Source organism: Tenrec ecaudatus, chromosome 1 (assembly GCF_050624435.1).
Source record: "Tenrec ecaudatus isolate mTenEca1 chromosome 1, mTenEca1.hap1, whole genome shotgun sequence".
NCBI classification, from domain to species: domain Eukaryota; kingdom Metazoa; phylum Chordata; class Mammalia; order Afrosoricida; family Tenrecidae; genus Tenrec; species Tenrec ecaudatus.
In genome coordinates this window covers 166,398,797-166,419,426 of record NC_134530.1, presented here as the reverse complement: position 1 = coordinate 166,419,426, position 20,630 = coordinate 166,398,797, and the positions used below count along the sequence as shown (strand labels likewise).

Below are 20,630 nucleotides of genomic sequence, written 5' to 3'. Positions count from 1 at the left end.
TCTGCTACCATTATTCAATTTAGATATATTGCATAGAATGTGCCAACAACCATTTTTTGTAACCAAATAAACTTTTAATTAATTTGCTTGGGTGCCCATTTGTAAAGGTGAACTCCAGGTTACACAACAGCAACTGTCAGTTCAACTAACAGCCAAGGTCTCTGACAACAGTGGCTCCTCTGCCCAAGCAGTCTTCAAGTTATTTGTAAGTGTGTTTCAAATTAACCTGGCACCGCCCTCAACGGAGTCTACACTTCACACTGTCAGAGCAGTTTATACCAAGATGGTTTAAGAGTAGTAGACTAACTTTACATAGCACGTTTAAAAAAGACATTTATTTAGCGTCATGATCAGACTATTACATTTAGCAATCAACAGCATGGGTGCAAAAGAAAAATAAGAAAAACTACATGAAAACCCCTTGTTGGAATGTTTACACTTTCCACAGAACAGAAACTAAAATAAACTGTTACACAATTAATCACAAATCCAGCCCTCAAGGTCTTTAGCCCATACACATGAGGACTGTCTAAAACATGTCTTCTTTGTAGCAGCGAGGCCCTGCCACCACTGCGCTTGGCTGAGTTCACAAATCTGTTGCAACCTGTGGCTTCCCTGTCACTTCTCTGGCTCTCCTATCCTGCTGAGCTGTGTTTCCTGGTAGTCATTTAACATCTTCAGCCACTGTCATAACTACTGCTCCTGTTCGAGCCACACAACCACCTTGGTTCCGTGGTTTGGCAAAGCATTGACCTCCACCACCACCGTAAGGGCCAGAGCTTCTGCCTCCAAAGTTGCCTCCCTTCATTGGTCCAAAATTGGAAGATTGATTGTTGTAGTTGCCAAAATCATTGTAGCTTCCACCACCTCCAAAGTTGCTTCCATCATGACCAAATCCATTGTAACCATCCCCACTGCCGCCATAGCCGCCACCACCGCGGCTGCCACCAAAGCCACCACGTCCGCTGAAGTTTCCGCCTCGACCAAAGGTGTCATTCCCACCAAAACCACCACCTCGGCCACCACCGAAGTTTCCAGAACCGCTTCGACCTCTTTGGCTGGCGGAGGCCCTGGCCATTTCTTGCTTCGACAGGATTTTTTGCACTTCACAGTTGTGGCTATTCACAGTGTGGTGTTTCTGAATCTTATCTACAGAGTCGTGGTCCTCAAAAGTCACAAAGCAAAGCCTCTCTTCTTGCCACTGCCTCGATCCGTCATGATTTCAATCCCTTCGATTTTCCCATCCTGCTCAAAATCATCTCATAGGGGGTGCTCTTCAGGGTCCTCCTGGATGCCTCCAACAAAGATCTTTTTCACCGTGAAATGGGCGCCCAGTCTTTGCGAGTCTGCTCGCGAGACAGCCCTCTGGTTCCACGGCTCTGCCATCTACCTCGTGTGGCCGTGCCTTCATGGCTGCGTCCACCTCCTCCACAGTGGAGTAGGTGACAAACCCAAAGCCCCTGGAGCGCTTGGTGTTTGGATCTCTCATCACCACACAGTCCGTAAGGGTCCCCCATTGCTCAAAATGGCTCCGCAGACTCTCATCTGTGGTTTCAAAGCTCAATCCTCCGATGAAGAGTTTCCGCAGCTGTTCGGGCTCTTTAGGAGACTCGGACTTGGACATGACGGCGGCGGGGAGAGAAAGTCCCAACGATGGCTGCTGCCTCCGCGGCGTCCACAGGCAGAAAGGTGTAGGCACACCGCTGTGTCTCTAGAATCTTTTCTTAAGTTAAAATAAATTCCAGAAATCTCAATAATTTAAATGCAAACGTCAAACCATCAAAGTACCAGGATAAGTACGAGAACAGTATTTGTTTACAGTTGGAAACAACTTTTATCGCTCTTTTTCCTGATTGTCTCACGACACACTTGTTACTCATTTATAAACATGGACATTAAAAAATGAAAGTCCCCCTTAATCTCACCACATAGAGAAAATCGCCTTTAACTTCTTATTGTCTATCCTTCCAAACTTCAAGGCAGCTATGTGCATACGTACTAACCAGCCAAACTCACTAGTCAATTCGACTCTGAGGACCCTGCAGGGCAGAACTGCCCCTGTGACTTTCCGAGAGTGTAATTCTTCACAGGAATAGAAAGCCCAATCTTTCTCCTGCACAGTGGCTGATGGTTTCAAACTGCTGGCCTTTTAGTTAGCAGCCCAATATGCAACCACTATGCAACCAGGGCTCCTGGTGTACATTATATATGTGGTGTTTGTGTGTGTTTCCTCAAGCATGATTTCAATGTTGACTGCAATAAGAGAGAAGGCCAGCAGGTGGAGCAATAAGCTGCTTTATCGGGCAGACACTGGCATTCTAGGTGTTGCCGGAGCTCTGCTGGGCGTCTCCAGGTGTCCGTGACTGAGGACGCTAAGAGATGAAGGTGCTTGAGCAGAGCCCTCCACATGCTGGGATGTCCTTCAGGGTCAAGGAGCCCTTCAGACTTTTGCTTTTTGTGGCTTTGCTGAGCTTTCCTGGAGGAGGAGAAGTCCCAGTGTCTCAGAGCATTTTTCGTATTGTGGTACCAAAGCCAAAAGACCCTACCTGGTGTTCTTTCTAGCCTGGCCGTCTTTCCCACCTCTACACCGACAGGCTCTGGTGTCTTCATGCTGTCCCTTTAAGAGATTTCCCCCACAGTGTTTTCATGGGATTTTCTGGATATATTTCATTTTAAAAAATATCTTTTCTACAGATGTGCTTTATACAATTGATGTATATATACGTATGGATTGTGATAAGGTTGGTATGAGTCCCTAATAAAATGTTAAAAAATATGCACACAAAAAAATGTTAAAAATATATATATATCTTTTCAAGCAACCCAAATAAGTGTGTGCTCCTTTACCGCCCTCCTTGGACTTCCTAGGACACCCCTGGAAGCGGCAGTGAGAACTACAAATCAAAGAGGACCGGCCCTCTGGCACCCTCCCTCCTTCCCTGCCATCTGTCTGTCTGTCCACTCACACTTAAGCAGCGCTTACTCTCACCCTGGGATTTTGGGGGCCTTCCAAAGAGGAGGTGCCGGGGCCAGGTGGCAGTTAGACCGCACTGCGTGTTGAGAGGTCCCAGTGCTGAGTTCAGGGTGCTCCTGTTCCACTCCTGCGTCCCCGAGCCTGCTCAGGTCACTCCCCTGTAACCTGCAACCCTCGCTAAGAAGCAACTCCCACTCCTGACCCACCCCAGGGGGCCAGGGCAGAACCCCCCCTGGGGGCTTTTAGGGTTCGATCTGGGGGAGCAGATGACTAGGGATTTCTTGCCAGGACCCTCAGGGTGAGCTCAGCCCGCCAACCTTTGGTTAGCAGGGGAGCCTGCAGCCACGGAAAGATTCCTTACTTACAAACCCACCAATCCAAACGGTTGCCCTCCATTCCAGCTGATCCAGACCCCAATCGTTAGGGGGTTGTGGTGATGGCCAAATATGACAGTTTGAGAAAATGTCTTGTTTTAAAAACAGTACACCACAAAGCACCAAAGGCGGGGTTGGGGGTGGGGTGGCGGATCATATCATCGTGAATGAGGGGAGTACACTATGGGGACCCAATGTCCATCTGTAGACAACTGGACATCCCTTGCAGAGGGGGAGTGGGGAGGAGATGAGTCACTCAGGGTTCAGTGTAGCAATAATGAAACTCACAACCTTCCTCTAGATCTTAAACACTTCCTCCCTCCCACTCTCATGATCCCAATTCTACTTGCAAACCTGGTTAGACCAGAGGATGCACAGTGGTACAGGTGGGATCTGGAAACACAGGGACTCTAGGACAGATGGACCCCTCAGGACCAAGGGTGAGAGTGGTGATACCGGGAGGGAAGGGGGCTTGAAAGGGGGAACCAATCTCGGGGATCTACATATAATCTCCTCTCTGGGGGATGGGCAACAAAGTGGGTGAAGGGAGACACCAGGCAGTGTAAGATAAGATAAAAATTTATAAATGATTAAGGGTTCATGAGGGAGGGGGGAGCGAGGAGGGAGGGGGAGGGGAAAAAAAAGGAAAATGAGGAGCTGATTCCCGGAAGGCGAATGTTGAGAATGATGAGGGCAATGAATGTACAAGTGTGCTACTGTACACAATTGATGTATGCATGGATTGTGATAAGAGTTGTATGAGCGCAAAAAAGCCCACATGGAAGAAGCACACCGGCCAGTGCGATCACGAGGTGCCAAAGGGACCAGGTATAAAGGCATCATGCAAAATATATATATATGTGTGTATATATATATGTGTGTGTGTCTACATATGTGTGTGTCTACATATGTATGTCTACATATGTATGTATATATATATATATATATACCATATTGAATGAAGGGGGAAGTGCAGAGTGGAGACCCAAGGCCCAAGTGTCGGCCAATGGAGATCCCCTCACAGAGGGGTTCAGGAGAGGAGATGGGTCAGTGAGGGTGCGAGGTAGTACCAAAGAAGAACACAGCTTTCCCCCAGATCCTGGATGCTTCCTCCCCCCAACTACCATGATCCGAATTCTACCTTGCAGGACTGGATAGGGCAGAGGTTGTACACAGGTGCATATGGGGGCTAGAGGCACAGGGAATCCAGGGTGGATGATACCTTCAGGACCAGGGGTGTGAGGGGCGATGCTGGGAGAGTGGAGGGCGAGTGGGTTGGAAAAGGGGAACTGATTACAAGGATCCACATGTGACCTCCTCCCTGGGAGAGGGATGGCAGAGAAGGGGGGCGGGGAGGGAGACTCCGGATAGGGCAAGATATGACAAAATAACGATGTATAAATTACCAAGGGCACATTGGGAGGGGGGAGCGGGGAGGGAGGGGAAAAAAAGAGGTAAGTGGAGAGCAAATGCCTTGAGAATGATTGGGGCAGGGAATGTATGGATGTGCTTTATACAATTGATGTATGTATATGTATGGATTGTGGTAAGAGTTGTATGAGTCCCTAATAAAATGTAAAAGAAGAAAAGAGAAAAAATGATTAGGGCAAAGACTGTACAGATGTGCTTTATACAATTGATGTATGTATATGTATGAACTGTGAAAAGAATTGTATGAGCCCCAATAAATTGTTAAAATTTAAAAAAATTAAAAAAAAAAAAGAGGACCTGATGCAAAGGGCTTAAGTGGAGAGGGAATGCTTTGAGAATAATTGGGGCGGGGAATGTATGGATGTGCTTTATACAATTGATGTATGTACATGTATGGATTGTGATAAGAGTTGTGTGAGTCCCTAATAAAATGTAAAAAAAGAAGAAATAATAAATAAATAAATAAAAAAGAGTTGTTCGGAGGTGAGACGTAGCCTAACCGTTTCTAATCTAGCAAACACGATGAGTATGGTCTCATTGGCCTGCCTCCAAAGGCGGGGCTCCTTCCCCCACAGCGAGAGGAGGGAGAAGGAGAAATCACCCAGCCAATGAGGCGTGCAAAAAAGCCAAGAATGGGGAGACAGCGGTCTGCACAAGATATGAAATTAATAATAATTAATCATTTATCAAGGGGTCACGAAGGTGGGGGTGGGGAAGGAATCAAAAGGAGCCTATACCAAGGGCTCAAGTAGAAAGAAAGGTTTTGAAAACAATGATGGCCACATACGTACAAATGTGCTTGACACAATGGATGGATTGTGATAAGAGCTGTAAGAGCCCCCAACAAAATGATTTTTAAAAATAAATAAATAAAAAGAATGATGGCAATATATGTAGCAATATGTTTCATACCACTGATGTCTGGGTTGTTAGAAGAACTGTAAAAGCCCCCAATAAAATGAACTTTTTATTTAAAAAAGTTTTTTAAAAAGTGAAGAAAATTGCAAGTGAGGATGAGAACACCAATCAAGAAGCAATGTGGAAATATTGTCAATAAGTTTTATTGTTTTTGTCTAGTATTATTGAATATTTTCATTAACATTTTCAAGCTCACAACAATCTAGTTTTGTGTACCTCTTTTATATTTATTTCTTATTCGGTGTATAAAATAAAAAGCTACCTTACAGTCTATCTTTTTTGATACTTGGAACTCTCCAGAAGGCAGCCAAGTGCCTGTTACATCGTTGAGTCCCACTGCTGACGGGAGGGACTTGTTTCTGAAGCACAGAGCTGTGCTGGTAGAATGATCTGCCTAACACTGCTCATGGATCTAAACCCAGGAAAAGAAACACAACTTAATACCTCCGTTTTGAGCATTTCATGTTACCGCCAGAAGGTTGAGAGAAGCCCAAGCGGCAGTGACGCCGGAGGCCACAGTCCCTTCCTGCGGAGGGTCCTCTGACCAATGCCCTTCTCCTCCCCGCTGGGCCAGGCCCCTCCGCCCTGAGGAACTCTGGCTTGTCTCCATCTGCTGGTAATAAAGTCACTGTTAATAGAGGATCTCTTTTAGCTTAGTAGACATTGCATAATGAAGGGGCAAAGGATAAAGAAAGGGAACTACACTTCTCATCATCTCTGGGGTGGTGAGAACGTGTTCTTTCAGGGTTCCCTGCGGACTTTGAAATATAGACAGGCAACTCATAAAGTGTACCGTTCAGTGGTTTTCATTATTTTTGTGAGGATGTACAGCTATGGCATCTAATTCCAGAACATTCTCACCACCCCAAAAAGGAATCCCGTACACATCAGCCCCATTAAGAAACCAAATCCTGTCCTCCCCTCCCCATAGCCCTTAACAATCACTAATTGGCTGCGGTCTTTACAGGCCTGCCAGTCTCGGACAGTATCTACAAAAGGAACCGCCCCATAGGTGGCCTTGTGGGGCTGGCTTCTTTCACTTCGCATGCTGTTGACCTGTGTCGTAGCAGCTACCGGTACTGCATTGCTTTTGAGGGCTGAGTAATTGTCCACTGTGTGTCTACACAGCCTCGGGTTCATTCACCCATCATCCAGTGGACACTTGCAACTGGGCTGGTTCCAACTTTCAGACGAGTATGAAAGTGTTGACGTGGACATTTCAGTCCTGGAAACTCACCAAGGACACCTTTACCCTGTCTTACAGGGTCACTATGAGTCAGAATCAACTTGATGGCAGTGAGTTTAGGCTTGGTGTGTTTGTTTTTAATCTCTAGTCTGTAGGAAACCTTTACTAAATTTGTGTTCTATGACTAGGTCCAGCAGAACAGAAAGCTCAGTGTGTGAGACCAGAGGCTCCAGCCACCTGGTTTTCACAGGTCTGCAGTGTGCCACCCAGGAACTATGGGCCGGGAAGTGTCCTTGAGGTAATTCCATTTCATTTTGAACTCTATGACCACACCATATACAAACACAGTCTAATGTTATAAAGTCTACTCTGATAGGAGGTGATATAAACTGAGGAGGAGTATAAACTGATAGGAATGGTAGATGGCTCAGGGGGTGGGTTGACCAGGTGGCGGAGGGGCTATAGGAATTGAAGTCCTGTCTATGTCATTTTCTCAGTGGCTCCAGAGACGCCACAATGAAACCAAGTTTGCAAAATGATGAAACCAGACCGAGCCCTTAATTTCATAAATGAGGGCATGGATCCTGTCAGGTAAGATAAGTCACACAGTTAGTGACAGCATGGGAACGTTCCTCTACTGAATTCAGCCTGAGCACCAGTTTGAAACATTCCATAAGCCTACTGCATCTAAAATGTAACTAGGATCCATTACATTGTCCCCATGTAGTAATATTCTAAACACAACATTAATTTTATGGATAAAACCTCAAGGGGACTAGGAGATATGACATACTGAGTCATTGTATAAGAACCATTATTGCGGAGGGAGGGGAAAAAAAAAAGAGGACCTGATGCAATGGGCTTAAGTGGAGAGCAAATGCCTTGAGAATGATTGGGGCAGGGAATGTGCAGATGTGCTTTATACAATTGATGTATGTATATGTATGGATTGTGGTAAGAGTTGTATGAGTCCCTAATAAAATGTAAAAAAAAAGAGGAGAAAAAAGAAAATGATTAGGGCAAAGAATGTACAGATGTGCTTTGTACAATTGATGTATGTGTATGTATGGATTATGATAAGAGTTGTATGAGCCCCTAATAAAATGTTTTAAATAAATAAATAAATGAAAAATTTTAAAAGAACCGTTATTGCGATACGGCAATTTTCCCTGTGGAAGTTCCTAGGGGAAACTAAATGAAAATAATCTGTGATCTGGGGCGAGAAGGTCAAAGTCAGACTTGTTTGGAATTTCGTTCCTGGGCACTGGTTGTGAAGGGTGAGCGAAGCCCAGGGGTAGCTTGGACAGGTGTAACCCTTCTTGTTGGTTTCTTTGTAATATTTTCACCCTTTCCTGCTCAATCGATCCTCATATCTACAAAGGCAAGTTCCAAACTGCTGAGCACGGCATTCATTCCGGGATCGAGTATCTCTCTCAACACCCCAAACCACCTCCTTGCACCTTCCAGGGCTAGACCGGTGCTCTTGTCTTAGGCATCTTTGGAGTCCCAATGCCAAAGGTCCAGGTCCTGGCGCAGCGACCGTGGTGCATCCACAAGTGTCTGATGAGCCTACTCAAATCTCTAAGCTCTCGGACTGGAAGTCCTGTGGGCCAACAAATCTGTCTTGGATGTAGGACAACCAGAATGCTCCTTGGAAGTGGGCTTAGTGAACCATCACCTCACGTACTCTGGACGTTTACTTAGGAAAGACCAGTCCCTGGAGAAAGGCATCGTGCTTGGCATAGGGTCCTTGACGGAACGGACTGGCACAGTCGCTACAAAATAGCTCAAAGTGAACAACGATTGCGATGAAGGTACGAGGCCCCGCCGGGCTCCCCGGCCGTGCAGAGTCGCCGGGTCAGCGCAGGCTGTATCAACAGCTCTTCCCGGAGGCCGAGTCTTCCGGCGGCTCCAAGTCCGCTCTCAGCTCACTCGGTGGGCGCTCCGGTTGTCTCCTGTCCCCGACTTGTGCCCGAACAGGCTCAGGGGGCCCGAAAGCAGCTCCCGGCGACCGGCCAAAGCCAGAAGGGGTAGGAAAGTCCGGGCCGGCTCAGGCCCTGAAGGAGGAAGGCGGCACGCCTCCAAGACGCCCCCGGAAACGGGCCGCGCGCGCCCGGTGGCTATGGCAACCAGCCAGCGCAGTCGGCCTCCCGAGCGCATCCCCGGAGGACCCGTTGGCTCGCTCGGATTGGTCCCCTCGGACGTCTCTATGGTTCCGGCTGCCTAGAAGTGCCGAGAGAGCACTTCCGGGCCGACGGCGGCGCACGCGTCGGGCCGGCACGTGATCGCGCGCGGGGCAGCGCGCAGGGACGGTAAGGGCGCGCGGGCCCCGGTGCGGTGTGGCGCGCGGAGGAGGCGCGGGCCCGGGCAGCCGGCCGGCCCGCTCCAGCGTTGCGGCTCCCGGGAGAAGGCCGCCTGCCTGGGAAAGGGCCGCGGCGCACGGGGTGGGACTCGTCAGGTTGCGCAGTCACCCGGTCCAGGGGCTCCCCCTCCCGTGCCATTCAGTTCCACGAGTCGGACCGGACGTGTTGTCGGCCCCGGCCGTCGGGGTTGGTACCGCGGGCGAGGCTGGAGATTGGCGTTCCTGCGACCCCGGCCGGGAGGGTGGCAAGTACAAAGGGCGCTCAGGGCCGGACTGGAGTACGAACGGCAGGCCCGGATGCCCTATTGTCTAGCCACGGTGATGCCGGTGAGAGCCGGAGCTTCGAGGAAATGCCTTGCTTTTAGTTTTCCCAATTTCGTGCCTTTCCAGAAGGGTCAGTCTTTGCCATTTGTTATCGTTCGGTTCAGTGGAAAAGAAACGGAGATTTCCGGCGCTGACACGGGTTTGGGATGTCAACGGTTGTTCCGTATTGGAGCAACTGAACCTCCGTATGCTGGTTTCTTCGTGCGTGAAGGATGGCCAGTGATGCTTAGGTTGCTGGGAGCGTTGACTGAGACGATCGTTAGGAAGTTATCGGGTACCAGCTGACTGGCATGGAGAACCAGGGTTAGGGATGATTGTTGGACCCATATTGAAACCTGAGAGAAGGCAGGGTTTTGAGATGCCCCTAAAGGCCTCTAGGAGCCCCGGTGACCCTGTCCGGCCAGTGTTGGACTGCTAACTCTATGGTTGGTAGTTCAAACCACCTGCTCCCAGGGGGACATTGAGGCTGTCTGCTTCATTTAAGCTTTACAGCTGAGGGAGCGTGGGGAAATGAGCCGATACCAAGGGCTCAAGTAGAAACAAAAGTGTTTGAGAATGATGCTGACATGTACAAAAATGCTCGACACGATAGATGGATGGATTGTGATAAGAGCCCCCAATAAGATGATTTTTAAAAATGTTTACAGCCTTGGAAACTCCAGAGGGTTGCTGTGTGTCACAAATAACTCGGTAGCATGTGGTTTTAAAGGACGCCATAGTTGAGTCTGTCTTGTCAACAGTATCCAGAGGCAAGATAAGGCTATTTCTTCATGCGACACTTTTCCGTTGGGACTATTATGTTATCAGTTAGGTCTTCAAGTAATTGACCTGCACAACAGAAATGTGCTAACAGTCATACTGAACGTCCCGTCCCACTCACCGGCCTCAGATTGGTGACCATTCTTAAACCTAATATATAATGTTTAGGAGGAGTAACTGTAATGCTGTGATTTTTTTTTCCCTTCCAAATCTGAGACCGTATTAAACTCAAATGAAAGTAGTTACTTTGGGAGCTAAGAATTATTCTAGTGCTGCTCACTAACCAGCTAACGATAATCTCAGGCAGGAAACCCAGGCCGTGTGTCCTGGAACTACAAACAGGGATACTTTGCCTCTTTGCAGAGCTGCCAGGATTAAATGAGGCAATATGATAGTATGTGTAGGCCACCTGTTATGCATTATCAAACCACAAACCAGCCTTTCCCCGAGGAGCAGCCCTGGGGGGGTGGGGGGCATTGAATTGTCGACCTTGCAGCTAGCAGTCCAGAATTTAGATGAGCAGGTACCTCAGTAGTGGACTGGGAAGATGAGATAATCCAATGTCAAGCGCAGTCTGGCATGTGGTGCCCTCCTGTCTAGCTAGGTGTTGTTCTACACATCAGCCCTTCTGAACTTGCTGTGTAGATGTTGGCTTCCCTGTGATCAGTGTGGGGAGCAGAGAGCAGGAAGAGTGCATATGGATGGATCCTGTAGTCTCATAGATTAAGGAGGCTGGCAGCCTAGGTTTCTAGGGTGGAGGGAGGCCTTCACCCATGTGAGTTGGAGGTTGAGTGCCAATCACATTCTCATAATATTGTTCTCCATTATCTCCTCCCATCATAGTACTACCTTAAAGTTACCTCTTATAAGCTCTCATGGCTGATTGCTATCTAGCTGGCACCTTTAACTTTGGAGGCAGCAGTGTGCTCTAGGCTCTGAGGACAGCCCCTCCCCCTTTACCTGCCCCCAGGCACTGGTGTTAGGTTACTCCTCTGTGTACTCAGGGACCTCTAGGGTTAGGGTACATACAGCCCACTTTGTATGTGGTTACCTGTGATTAGGGGGGCTTGCATGCTTCCTGAGTGTATGTAAGTCTTGGTTGAAAACATATTCTCTCTCCTTGTGCCGATCTGGCTGCTGAAGTCATGATGGTCCCAGAGGTGAGCAATTGCCTGCTGTATCTTGTCTGATGTTGCTTTAATTTTACCCTTCAAGTACACAACCTCCCCTTGGACCCATTCAATTGTGGGGGCTGGTACCCCACTGGCCCCCTCCTCCCACTGCCTCCTCAGGGCTCATGAAAGAGCTCGTATAAGAGCAGCAAGTTGCAGTTGGGTGATTTTAGTGCCTTCTCCTTTCCTCTTGAAGGGATCATTGTGACTGACGTCCTTCCTGGTGAGGACCCAAGGACAGAGCCTTTCTGCTCACCATGAGTGTCAGCCCAGAGGTCAAGAGCCGTGGGATGAAGTTTGCTGAGGAGCAGCTGCTGAAGCACGGATGGACTCAAGGTACTCCCGGGGGCCCTCCCACACCCTCAACTCTGCTGACTGCCCAGGGCAGGCAGCTAGTCAGGCACTCAGGGACCCCCTAAAGACCATTCAGGGAGGAGGAAAAGCTAGTTTAAGAAGCTTGCCGAACAACTGATGTATATACATGTATGGATTGTGATAAGAGTTGTATGAGCCCCTAATAAAATGTATAAAAAAGAAAATGATGATGGAAATGTATGTACAAATATGCTTGAAACAATTGATGTATGAAATGTTATGAGTTGTAAGAGCCCCCCCAATAAAATGATTTTAAAAAATAAAAAGAAGAAGCTTGCAGAAGACACTTTCTGACTTTTCCAGAAATAGGAAGAATGGGAGAAATTTGACAAGTAATGAGAAAGAAAAGGGGTGTGTGTGCATGACGTAGTGCTAAAAGGAGTGGAACTAAGATTGCTTCCTTCCAGGAGGGGTGGAATGTGTGCAGAACAGCAAGGAGTGGCGTGTGGTTGGGGGGGGGGTGGGACGGGAGCGTGCCTTATGAGGGCTTGGCAGCAGCAGGGTGAACCAAGTCACTCACTGTGTTCTGCAGGCAAAGGCCTGGGCCGGAAGGAGAATGGCATCACCCAGGCCATCAGGGTGACACTGAAGCAGGACACTCACGGGGTAAGACAGGGAAGTCAGCGGGATGGAAGATGGCAACCTTTGAGGGTAGGCAGGGCGGGCTCTCACCCATTTCTTTGCCTGGCAGGTGGGACACGACCCTGCCAAGGACTTCACAAACCACTGGTGGAACGAGCTCTTCAACACAACGGCCGCCAGCTTAGTAGTGGAATCTGGGCAGGTCAGTGACTGATAAAGACAGGTCCAAGAAGCTCAAGGGCCTGAGGGGTGTGGGGTGATGGTGGAGACATGGCATGCCACCCACCCACTCATGGGTACATTCCCACAGGATGGAGTTCAGATAAAGCGCCTTTCTAAGGAGACTGCCCGTCAGAGTCGCCCCAAGCCCAATTTGCTGTATCAGAAGTTTGTGAAGGTACAGAGGCTGAGGGGAGGGGGTCCCCTTCCCTGCTGGTAGGTGCCATCCAGCTGATTCCAACTCACGGCGGCGACGCGGACAACAGAAGCCATCTTCACAGTGGTCACAACTGGAGTCCACTGTCGCCGCCACGGTCTCCGTGCATCTTGCCAAGGGTCCTCCTCTCTTGAACTGCCTCTCTGCTTTATGAAGCCTGGTGCCCTTCTCCAGGGATTGGGCTCTCTTAACACGTCCCACGTGTGTGAGGCAAAGCCTTGCCATCCGGGCCTCTAAGGGTACTCTGCCCATACTTCTCCCAAGACAGATTTGCTTGTCCCTTTGAATATTTTTCGCCAGCACCACCATTCCGATGCATCATTTCTTCTCTGGGTTTTCTTATTCAGTGTCCCACTTGCACATGCATACAAGGCTGGCTTGGTCCTCAAGGTAACATCTTGGCTTTTCAACACTTTAAAGAGATGGGGTGCAGCAGGTTTGCTCAGTGCAAGGCGCCCTTTGATCTCTCGACTGCTGCTTCCACGCGGAGTAATTGTGGATCCAAGCAAAATGAAACCCTTGACAACGTCCATCTTTTCTCCATTGATGATGTGAACTCTCGATCCAGTTGTGAGGCTTCGGGTCCTCTTCACGTTGATTTGTAATCCTTGCTCTTCAGCACAGGCTTCAAGCCCTCCCTTTCAGTAAGCAAGCTCGTCATCTGCATATCATAGGTTGTCAATAAGCCTTCTTTCAGTCACAATGCCACGTTCTTCATATAATCCAGCTTCTCGAATTCTTTGCTTGCACTGTGTAATAGGAAGTGAATCCTTAATGATCGTCTGTGAAACGCCCGGGGCTTTACATGTCATGCACTACGTCTTCTGTTTCTGCATCTCGGCTGTTATCTTTTCCCCCACCCAGGTTTTTGCCATCATCTTGTGCTAATTTCTGTAAGACTCCTCACTTCTAGCAACACACACCACCCAACCAGTGCATCCTCTGGAAGTATCCCTCGAAAGCAGATTCCATCGAGGCCTTGGCCTCCTCTCTGATCTAGGCTGCAGGACGACCAGTTCCGACCATCACCGTGACTGACAGGGCCATTCGTGCCTTGTCCCTGGCCCTGTGCGCTTCTCCAGCTGTGTCTCCAGGGCCTTGACTGAAGCCAGATGGGACCCTTATCAAGCGTTCACGTCAGACTTTTCCTTGTTGCACATGCCATCCTTCTGTCTGGGAACTTCCTATCCTTTGCCTTGTCTCCAGAGCGAGCTCTTCCTGCATCTTGCTTCCAGAACCTCTTACCCTGAGCTAGGCACCTCTCCGACACCAGAGGCAGCTCGTCCATCCTCTTGCCGATGTTCTGCCACACGCTTCTCTGCCAATGGAAGCTCTTTGGGCTGGACCCATCTCGGCTCATCTCTGCATCCCCAGCCCCTTGGCCTCTAGTAGGTCCTCGGTATGGGTTAAACGGAGGTACTTCTTGACTCCTCGCTGGTTAAATGTACATAGGTACTGGGGTGGAGACGGTGTGTACACACACACGCACACACCCACACACCCACCCCCCTGATGACCCAGAACCCCTCCCATGACATTAAGAGCTTAGTCACTACCCACTTCTGGAGCTGCCCACCCCTGCCCAGGTGGGAGCATGCAGGATGGCGTAGCTGTGTGGGTCGCTGGCAGATTTAAGGGAGCAGGGAGGACTGGTGTTGAGTGGCCTTGTCCACCCCATGATCCCTCTCTCTAGACGGCCACCTTGACTTCAAGTGGGGAGAAGCCAGAAAAGGACATGGAGACTTGCAGTGATGACGAAAGCCAGAGGCCCAAGTGTCCCAAGATGTGAGACTTGACTTAGCGCTGGGGAATGTGGGAGGAGATGCCCATACACCGCAGGGGGAAGGACCAAGTCTGCTGCTAGCCCTGAGCTGCTTGGGGGTGGAACGCTCTTGCATGAGTCTTTGTATAAAAAAGTCAAAACAAACCCACCCCACCCCACCCCACCAAATCCTGAACAGTGACTGGAAGCTGCTCTGGGCTGAGGGACTGTTCTGGAGGGAAGGAGAGGCCCGGCCTTCTCTCCAGCTGTGTGTAACTCCTGCTCTCTCCCCAGTGTAACTGATGAGATGCTGCTCCAGGCCTGTGAGGGACGAACAGCACACAAGTAAGAACAGCCCCTTAGGCTGGCTTCCCTCTCCTCCTGAGCCCACCTGTAGGAAGCCTGTCCCACCACGGCCCAAGTCCTCTTCGCCCCGAGGAGGCATTCCTGCCTGAAGATGAAGCCTGCCCACCCCACCCCACCCCCGGTCCCCAGGAGAAGACCCATTTCTCTGTCTCCTGGGCCTGACTTCGGCCGTCTCTTTCAGGGCTGCCCGTCTTGGGATCACGATGAAGGCCAAGCTTGCTCGGCTGGAAGCCCAGGAACAGGCTTTCCTAGCTCGTCTCAAAGGCCAGGGCCGGGTGGCCCCTCAACCACAGTCTGACAGCACATTCGCCCGAAAAAAGAAAAAGAAAGAGCAGGAAGAGGTTACATCCACTGAAAGGCCTATGTTGGGGGAGCACCCAGAGCAGACTGAACCGAGTGGGAGGAAACGCAAAAAGAAAAGGCGCCATCGGGACATCTCAGAGGAGAGCCAGGCAGCCGTAGAGGCAGCGCCTGCAGAAACAAGGGGCCCTGGAGAACTGGAGAGGGAGGAAGCTGAGCAGCCCCTCAGGAGAAGGAAGAAGAAGCGGCGGCCACAGCTGGAGGAAGGAATCTCAGATGGAGGAGGGAAGGAAGCTTTGGTGGATAACCAGGCAGAGGAGGGGGAGAGCATGGCATGTGCTGACCCCTGCAGCAGAAGCAAGAAGAAGAAGAGGCGGCAGCTTGAGAAGGAAGAGGGCGAGGGTGGCTGGAACATGGAGGATGGAGGGGAGGCAGCTTCTGCAGGGAGGACCAAGGGTACAGCAAACAGAGCATTCAAGAGAAGGAAGAAGAGACAGGAATATGGAGAGGAGGAGGTCTTGGAGGAGAGGGGTGAGGCTGAGGGGGCTGCGGATAAGGAGACAGAGAGTAGGACACACATCAGTGCCAGCAGCAGGGCTCAGAGGACGACGCATCCTGAGAAGGAAAGAGCTGGGAGGAACACTGGCCACAGGGCCAAAAAGAAGAAACGGAAGGAGAGAGACTGACGGCCTAGTCAGAGTGGGCTCTGGTCTAAGGCACCCCTTTCAAAAGGATCCCCTCCCACAGAGGGCACTGAGTTCTGGAACACCAACCAGGCTGCCGACAAGAGCAGCAGAGCAGCGGCCGAGGTTTAAGGGAGGTGTGGATCCTTTTGTACTTCTAACCCAGAGATGATGAACTCGGGTGTCTGCAGGAGCCAGGTAGCTCAGGGACGGGCTGCAATCCCAGAGAGCAGGAGTGCATAGACCCTTTAAAGGGCCATCCCTGCCCCCACTACAGCTGAATGCTGACACACAGGCTTTTAAAGAGAAGCTCAAAATATATGTATTTGAAATGTTCTGAGTTTTACATAAAAACATACCAGTTTCTAACATTCTTGTCAGGTAACTGAGCACACATCCGCTGGGGCTCCTAGAACATACAAATCTATCCTGCCCTTTCCATTCCTAAACTGGGCGCCAGGACAGGTCTGGAATAAACCAGAAATCCAACTTACTGCCATTGGGTCAATTCCATCTCTGGGCCTGTGAGACTGACTGACTGCAGGGTGAGGGAAGTCTGGTGATGCTGAACCTTGTCAACGGCCCCACACTTAGTCCACTGCACCACCAGGGCTCCAAAAAAGATTTCCCTTGGAGCCCTTTAGAGAAAACACTTTTCTCAAGCCTAGCTGTACCGTTATGCAAAACAAAGCACCAGGCACCTCACCCAATGCCCTGTGACCCCAAGGTAAGAATCACTGCGTATGGAAAACAGTTCCTTGCTTGGAAGTCTGTTTCAGCACCTAACAGTGGAATTCTCATTGCCTCAAAATGACAGGTCTGGGCAAGGCACTAAGTCTTTATTGGGAAGAAACCCACCCACCTGCCCTCACTGCAGACGGTAGACACACTCGGTGTCCGGGTAAGAGGGCAGGTTCAACTGATATTTCTTTTCCAGAGCAGGTGGCACAAAACGGCCCCCCAAGTAGTGGTAGCGACCGGTAAAGTGGGCAGCAGACTTCTTGGGGGCTGTGAGGGAGATGAGCAAGTCTGGCTGGAGCCCTTCTGAGTTTCCCTTCTCCACATCCCATCCTGGAAAGAGAATGGCATTCAGGAAGAACACGTAACATTAGCTCTTACCCTCATCCCCAAAGGGTGGCCAGCTGTCTGGATTCCTGAATGAGGAAGTACCCCCTCTATGGGTTAATGTCTATTGAGGGTTGGGAGTCCTGAAATCTGTTGCCCAGCCTTGATAGGGGATCTATATCATGGCCTGCCCTGCCCTTCCAGTCTTAAGTATTTTAGACCTGGTCTGAACTTCCAGTCGAGATCCAGGATTCCTAGGTACCTGCCTCAAGAGGGCAAATCCCCACAACCCCCTTGGTCCCAGTACCTGAGGGAATGTCGATGCTGGCAATGGGCACAGTGACTCCACCCAGGACTTTCAGGATGCTCTGGAATGGCTCCCGAACATCCCCTTTGAAGCTGAAGCCAAAGATGGCGTCCACGACCAGCTCATAGAGCTCATCAATCAGCATGGGCTGTGAAGGGATGAGAGGTCAAGGCTGCCTTCGCCAGGAGAGGGCGCTGTGCTGCCCCAGAGTAGGCCATGCATGCACAGCAGCACAAGTACAGCTACCTCATTCTGAGGCCTACAGTGAGTGGGAGTTGGTCACTGATTAGGCCAAGCGGAGCCCAGACTTGTGATCTGTTCGGAGGTACCAGTTCATCACGGGGCAGGCTGCAGGTATGGGCAGCCCATGATGGCATCCACAGGGCAGGATTCTGGTGTCAGCTCTGCCCTACAAACCCCTTCCTCTCTCTCTACCTCAGTGTCTCCACCTGTGAAATGTGTCTCGTGTCTTTCCAAAAGGGGTTCTCGAATTTCCTACTCCTAAGTCACTGTGAGGGGCCAAGGATGTGTTTGTTGACTGCATATTCAGGGCTGAGGAATTTACCAGAGTGAGCAGGGAGATGCAAGTGAAGGAAAGTTCTAGAGAGGGGACTCCTAGGGTGCACCTTACAAGGAAGGAGAAGGCTCTCCTGCCAGTTACCTTCAAGGAACATCTTCCAGGCAGCATCCCTGCCGCCTGAGAGTTTCAGCCAAACTCCTAGACAAAAGCACGACAACCTGAAAGTGAGGGGAGGCCCTGGGGGTGGGGGAGGCCCGGAGCAGAGCGCCTACCTCCAAGGGCAGGTCACTGAGGAAAGGGATGTCCATTTTCTGGCACTGGGTCACCAGCGCGGTGAAGAGTGGCTTGTTGGGTCTTTTGGGGTAGTAGATGGTTGGCTGGTAGCCCTGGGAGGAAAGGGAAGGGAAAGAACGGTGGGGTTCGATCCCACATCCTAGAGTGCTCCTGCCCGGCCCACAGCCCCTGCCCAAGTACTCACAAAGAGTTTGAGGTGTCGAGCACAGACGAGGCCATCGCCTCCATTATTGCCGGGGCCGCAGATGACCAGGACAGTGGGCGGGCTCCCGGACATGGACGTGGGGGGATAGGCCTGGGGGTAGGGGGTTCGGTAGTTAGCACCCAGGCTTGGCGGCCCCTGCCGGCGGGGTGTCCTTCCCAGGGCCTTGGACAGGGACGCTTCCCTTGCCCTCGGCAGGGCCGGTGGCGCACTGACCTTGCCGATGGCCGCGGCACAGCTCAGCCCGGCCAGCTCCATGAGCTGGTCCACACTGAACTGGTACTCGTTAAACAGCTCCTGGTCCACCGCCTGCGCCTCCTCCTGGCTGCGGAAAGCCTCGGCCTGAGTCCGCGGGGCGCCATCGCGCAGGGGCCGCGGGGTCCCTGCCCCGCCCCCGGGAGGACGAGCGGCCGGCGCCCCGCGCGCGCGCCCGCCGGAAGCCCCGCCTACCTCAGGTACTTCACCGCGGCGCCCGCCATGCTCCCGGCGACCCCCGAAGTCAGCCGCTGCGGCCCCCACCAGATGGGCCCGTAGCGGCAGACGCCAGCCTGGGCTGCGGCCCGCGGCCCGCGCGAGCCAGCAACCAGCACCCCGAGTCCCAGCAGCGCCCGCAGCCGGGACATCCACCCCGCAGAGCGCGCCCCCGGTCCAACGCCCACGGCACATGCGCGGATCCTGGACACGCCCCTAGAGGCGGAGCCTGGCCACGCCCCGGGAGTTGACGTCTGGACACGCCCCTAGAGGCGGAGCCTGACCACGCCCCGGGAGTTGGCGTCTGGACACGCCCCGGGGGCGGGGCCGGCATGCCGCGTCTCCGGAAGCGACCGTGAGGCGGGCGGCTATGGTGCCCTTGGTAACGAGCCTTTGCCTTCCGCGCCCCTTCCCTTAAAGCCTGCATCTAACAGTCCCCAGTGCCTTCCAGGCCCAGGTGGAACGAAATCGTGTGCTCCCAGCCATTCCCTGATAATAAGAATTCTTCATGTTATTGCCTTCTTGTTGATTCGGACGGCCTGGCCCTGCGCCCTCCTGTCCTTAACGTGTGAGCCCATTGTGGCAGCTGCTGGCGCCAATCCACCTTGTCCAGGGTCTTCCTCTCTTTCGCCGCCCCTCCGCTTCTCCAGGCAGTAATGTCCGCCAGGCACTGGTCTCTCCTGATCACGTGTCCAAAGGAAGTGGAAGTCTCGCCACCCTGGCCTCTAAGGAGCGTTGGGCTGTGCTTCCTCCGTAGTCTTGCAGTCCATGGTGTTGTCAACAGTCTTTGCCTACACCGTCCTTCAGACGCGTCCATTCCCTGTCCAACGTTTGCCGGCCTGTGAGGTGGCCCACAATGCCCTGTCTCCGTCCAGGCACACCTTAGTCCTCAACACGACCTCCTTACTCGTCAGCACTTTCAAGAGAGCTTTCTTAGGAGCTGTTCATGACATATGTAAGAGCTCAGATTCTGTGTTTTAGTCTAAAATTTAGTTTTAAATTAGTGTAGTCTCAAAAGCTGTTCGATATATGTATACTTTTCTAAATAGTATTTGAAAGTATGCAGAACTGGCTAAATGGATGATGCTGTCAGAATTAACAGATGCCCCATGGGGATGATTTATAATGTTCCCTAATAAAAAGATGTCTCTACAGTGGAGCAGGGGCATATACGAAGGGATTTTGAGTTCTCACTTAATCGTAGCCCTAACCTGAAACAAATGGTTCCTATGACATGGCCCTATTTGATACTAGTCGCCCTCATGAAGAGATCATTGAAGGTATGGGTGCTCCAGCAAAGTGTGGTGAAGAAACTACAGATGGTGCCCTGCTGTGCCAACAGTGCCGGGGTCTTCAAGGCTTGTCCTAAAGCAAGCAATGATCTTACTGAGGCATCTGCTAAGTCCACATGGAAGAAGCACACCAGCCTGTGTGAAAGGGTTGTAACTAATGTAATCCAAGACTAGAGGAGGGAATAGCTTTAGAGCTCACATTCTGAGAGACTGGTTTGCAGAAGGCTATAGGTGACAGTGAAAACCCAACATCTATTTTCAGGGTCGCTGTGGGATCCAGTCCCACATCCAGATGGATCCCAAGGGATGATTGTGTAATTGAAGGGAAGAAATTAAGAGACAGACCAAAGTTTTAGGATGCTCAGCTATGCCATGGTATCAAGAACTAGGTCTGAGCAGAAGAGAAAGAATATATTCTTACATCAACTTACATTGTCTTGCGCATGGCAAGCCACGGTAAGCACATGCATAACAG

General features: G+C 51.0%; 2 protein-coding genes and 1 pseudogene across 5 annotated transcripts; 1 reads left to right on the top strand and 2 right to left on the bottom strand.

The window, feature by feature from the left end:
- Positions 1-677: 677 nt before the first annotated feature.
- On the bottom strand, positions 678-1,650 carry LOC142437101 (heterogeneous nuclear ribonucleoprotein A1-like; annotated as a pseudogene).
- Positions 1,651-9,109: 7,459 nt separating this feature from the next.
- Positions 9,110-16,488, top strand: GPATCH4 (G-patch domain containing 4). Of its 4 annotated transcripts, none has more exons than XM_075563457.1 (8): positions 9,110-9,195; positions 11,697-11,836; positions 12,408-12,481; positions 12,567-12,659; positions 12,768-12,854; positions 14,587-14,678; positions 14,950-15,000; positions 15,203-16,488. In XM_075563457.1, exons 2-8 carry the CDS (start codon positions 11,758-11,760, stop codon positions 16,005-16,007), a joined length of 1,281 nt encoding a protein of 426 aa, XP_075419572.1. In that variant the 5' UTR covers positions 9,110-9,195; positions 11,697-11,757; the 3' UTR covers positions 16,008-16,488. The 4 variants fall into 4 exon arrangements, with proteins under 4 accessions (XP_075419572.1, XP_075419556.1, XP_075419548.1 ...); XM_075563441.1 differs by lacking the exon at positions 9,110-9,195 and adding an exon at positions 9,216-9,432; XM_075563433.1 differs by lacking the exon at positions 9,110-9,195 and adding an exon at positions 9,216-9,572.
- A 341-nt stretch (positions 16,489-16,829) lies between these two features.
- Positions 16,830-19,061, bottom strand: NAXE (NAD(P)HX epimerase). Its single transcript, XM_075563472.1, has 6 exons — positions 18,843-19,061; positions 18,609-18,717; positions 18,375-18,485; positions 18,169-18,282; positions 17,377-17,524; positions 16,830-17,075 (listed from the first exon to the last, which is right to left on the bottom strand). Exons 1-6 carry the CDS (start codon positions 19,013-19,015, stop codon positions 16,873-16,875), a joined length of 858 nt encoding a protein of 285 aa, XP_075419587.1. The 5' UTR covers positions 19,016-19,061; the 3' UTR covers positions 16,830-16,872.
- Positions 19,062-20,630: the final 1,569 nt, after the last annotated feature.